Source organism: Galeopterus variegatus, unplaced genomic scaffold (assembly GCF_000696425.1).
Source record: "Galeopterus variegatus unplaced genomic scaffold, G_variegatus-3.0.2 Scaffold300, whole genome shotgun sequence".
Taxonomy (NCBI): Eukaryota; Metazoa; Chordata; class Mammalia; order Dermoptera; family Cynocephalidae; genus Galeopterus; species Galeopterus variegatus.
Genome location: NW_007726411.1, coordinates 219,025 through 223,126, shown reverse-complemented (window position 1 = coordinate 223,126; position 4,102 = coordinate 219,025). Strand labels below are relative to the sequence as shown.

The 4,102-nt window shown below is 39.0% G+C and overlaps 1 protein-coding gene across 1 annotated transcript in view; it reads left to right on the top strand.

The window, feature by feature from the left end:
- The first annotated feature begins 2,974 nt into the window (after nt 1-2,974).
- NCOA2 (nuclear receptor coactivator 2) overlaps nt 2,975-4,102 on the top strand; it is a 110,061-nt gene continuing 108,933 nt past the window's right edge. Inside the window, exon 1 of the mRNA XM_008567161.1 lies at nt 2,975-3,081. Within this exon, the coding sequence (XP_008565383.1) occupies nt 2,996-3,081 (86 nt within the window). The 5' untranslated portion in view covers nt 2,975-2,995. The remainder of the gene's footprint in view (nt 3,082-4,102) is intronic.

Genomic DNA, 4,102 nt, shown 5'->3' with positions numbered 1-4,102 from the left:
TTTGAGGAATTGTGTTTCAGGTACCATCACATAATAAATGGGAAAATTTGGCACCTAACTTACTTTAAGAGGAAATTAATGACGTTTGAAAGCTACAAATAGATTGATTTGTAAGCCATCCTTGAGTAGGTACAAGGCAAAATAAACAGTCTGCTCAATGGTTTTACCATACTTAGACTAGCAAACATTGGCTCTGGTACCACTCCCTATCTCTCTTTAGCCCCTTTGTTGAATTGCGCCAGTGCTGTCTCCTCATGCATAGTTACAGTTTGGGAAATTTAGATGATGGTGATGCTAATGTTAAGTTCTCAAACAAGGTATATACAACTTTAAGTAAAGCAGTCACTTATTTAATTGTCTATTGAAAGGCTTTCCGATAGTACTATACTTTTTAATATACATGGCAATAGTTTGGGGATTGGACGGCCATTTTCATCTTATCACCTATACCTACTGTATATGGCATTTTGATATATATTGAAGGTTACATTTTAGTGATAAAAATTTACTTAAATTTTTATGACTATAGAAAGCTGCTTCCAAAGTGAAATTCCCTAGGTCATTTGTTCAAAGCTTACTTAGATTGGATGTGTAATTTTTTTCTTATGTGCTCATGAGTGAAACAATGGGAATTGTGGTTCAGAGAGAAGTACTGAAATGGATGTTTGTAAAGTATCACCTGAGAAGGGTTTGTGTAGTGCTTTGGTTCAACCCTTGGCCCTTTATATTTCTTGAAATGCCCTCCCCACCACTTAAAATCATACACTTTCCTCCGTCCGAGCCAAAGTGTTCTTTCTTGGATCTCACAGTACAGAGGAGTGCCTAACAGTTGTATTTGTCCTATTTGTAACTTACTGGAGTATTTCCTCTCTCCTCTCACCCTGTTTCCTTCTTGAGGAGCATTCTTCCTTGTGGTCCTCACAGCATGGCACCTCATTTACAGTGGCAGTCAGGCAGTCTTTGTTGGATGGATGGATGAATGATATTTAGATGATGGGAAAAGAGCCAAGCACAGAAACCCATGCAGTACAGATCTTGCTTTTTCTGCCACCTGACGCGGGCCTGTGTGATTAGAGGAAGAATGGCTTTTTTGATGAGCAAGCCTGTTGCTGTAACATTTAAGAGTAGGAGTTGTGTAAGGCTGTGTATAAATCTCAGTTCTGCCATTTGCTAATCCACTCAGCTGCGTGCTGTAGATGCTAATGACTGTCTACATTTTACAGAAGAGGTAATTAAGGCACAAGGGGTTAAATAACTTCATAAGGTCACACGGCTGAAGAAGTGGTGAAGCTTGGACATGGCTACTCGCTCTTCTTTGCTGTACAGTACAGCCTTTGAATTTGTAAATTGCTTGATACATAGTATGAATGCTGAACGAATAGTAACTAATACTTATTACTGGGCCACAATTGTGACCTTGGGACTTGGTTACTTTGCTCCCATCAGCAGGAAGCTTGGGAATCAACTCTCAGAATTGTACCCTCCCTTGTGACCTCTTGAATTGAATGTACAAATTGGTGCAGCCTCCCTCAACTGATATTTCTTCATTTTGCTTACACGTGACTCTTTAAAAAAAATAAAAAGCTCTACTGCCCCCTTGGATTAGAATTGTGGCCAGAAGAAATGATTGTAGTGAGACTGAGCATCCCAGATTACACCGAAGGAAGCAGCTGGGCAATTTGATTGGTATGTGACAGCGATACAGGGATCATTTGTAGGTGTTGTTTAGCCTACCTTGCTCCTTATTCTTACTCTTGATGAATCTGTTGCTCTCTGACATCTACCCTAAGTTCTTGGTCTTCTACTGGCTTGGCTTTCCCTCTGATTTTTCTCCAATTGAGAGAGAAAGAAAAGCCACTACCAAAAGTAAAGGAAGGTGATTTAGAAGCCTGGGGGAAGGAAGGGGAAATAGCATTTACAATTGAAGCTGTAGGAAAGACTTTAAAATGCTAACTTGTACTTTTGGGGCTGCATCTTTTTTCTTTTGCTAAGCAGTTATTAAGCACCTTGAGTAACAGTCTCTTATGGTTTCCTTAAAGTCTTTGTTAGTCTCTTTATATAGCTCTTTTAGAATTTAAACATCTATCACTCTCTTATTCTTGCATACTCCGATATTATTTTGATCTGCTAGTGATGAGCCCATTGATTTTCTTATTATATGTCCTTTCGTTACTGAAAGGAGTTCAGCGAGCAGAAGCTGATAATGGTCTCCCTCCTCAGGGTAAATAAAGTTCCCCTGATTTGGGGGTGTATCTCAAAACCTTTGGTGATAGCAGCTAGAACCAGCTGAGGGAAGGAGGAAGAGGATGTGAGAGAGGAAGCAGGGGGTGAGCTTCTCGGTGCCAGGGGGAACCGTAGGCACCAAGGGAGGAGCAGCTCTGCAGCTCTGCAGGAGAGCCTCCATTTGAAGGGCATTGGTTACCAGGCCTTTTGCAAGAATTTGGGGCTACAACAAGGGTGTTAGATCTACCTGGCTAACTTTGGGAACCTTCAATTTAGAGTTGTGGGACTGTCTCTTCCCCGGGCTGTCTCTCTGGGTGAGCTATTGCAGCACAGACCTCACATTGGCCAACCCAAAACAGAGACTGGGAGGTGCTCCTTACAACACCTGTAGTTTCCACGTGGTGCAAGATCGCTCCTGAAACTGGAGGTTGGCAGCCCAAGCCCAGGGCCAGCAGATTGTAGCTCACAGTGCTGTTGAAATACAGTGCCTGTTTAAAGAGTTTGGGCCCAATGAGGTAGGCTTGTTTGTTTTTAAATGTTAACCTTTACATTTGCTTAAACTTTAAGCAAGGTTGTTTTTTTTTTTAAACACTTTTTCATTAGAAATTTTACATGCATATAAATCAAAACAATGTGTTAATTACTTTCATCAAATTTCTGATTGAAGTCACAGTTCTTTTACTATTGGTAAAATAATTAGACATTTTATCATCAGCTATTTTCATTTTATTTCCTCCCTGTTCTCTGTTTTAGTTGCTGATATGTGTTCAAGATGAGTGGGATGGGAGAAAATACCTCTGACCCGTCCAGGGCAGAGACAAGAAAGCGCAAGGAATGTCCTGACCAGCTTGGACCCAGGTTAGATTCTTGCTGAAAAAAAAAGAATTAGTATTATTTATTAAAGCCACATGCATGCTTCTTTGTTAGTTTAGCATTGATTTTACTCCCAATACAAATATTGTTAGTTTTTCTCCTTAACAGTTAAACTTTAAATATGTATTAGCTTACATTTGAATATGCTAATCAGTAACAGATTTTATTCTTTACAAGGGGAAAGCTAAGTACATCTTCTGATGTGTCCTATGTTTTTGGCTCTTATAGTCAGTTTCTTCTATAGTCTTGAGTTTTTCACATTTTTATATCTTTGTTAGATCACAGAATGTTATAAGGACAGGAAGATCCTATAACAAAAAGATTGCTGTTAATTTTTTTGTTTTGGCAGCTGGCCAGTTTGGTGTTAAAAGGCTGTGCTCTAACAACTGAGCTAACCAGCCAGCCCCAGCTGTTAATTTTATACTGGGTTTTATTTTTTGTTTTATTTTTTAATGACATGAAATGTTACATCTACTTGCTTTTGAGTTGAGAACAGAGATTGTGGCTCTTCAGTAAATAAATCAAATAATTTTAAAGCAAGTTTTATTTCACATATTACGAGTGGAAGTGTAAATGATAATCTCTGTGGAGGGTAATTTGGCAGTAACAAAACTTTAAATGCAGGAAGGAGGGGATGGGAGAGTGTGATCAGTGGATACAAAGTTGTAGAGGCAGGAAGAATAAGATGTAGTGTTCTGTAGCAATACAGGGAGACTACAACCAACAACAAATTACTGTATAACTTCAAGTATCTAGTTGAGAGGATGTTGAATGTTCCCAGTGCAAAGTGACAAATGTTTGAAGTGATGGATATGCTAAACACCCTGATATGATCATTGCACACATATAAATGTACCCAAATATCATATTGTACTCCATAAATATATACAATTATCATGGGTCAATTAAAAAATGAATTAAAAAGAAAAAAAACCTTTTTAGAGATAGAATAGATTAGATGTTACCAGAAACGGGGCCGGGGGGGGGGGCCGGGAATATGGAGAAA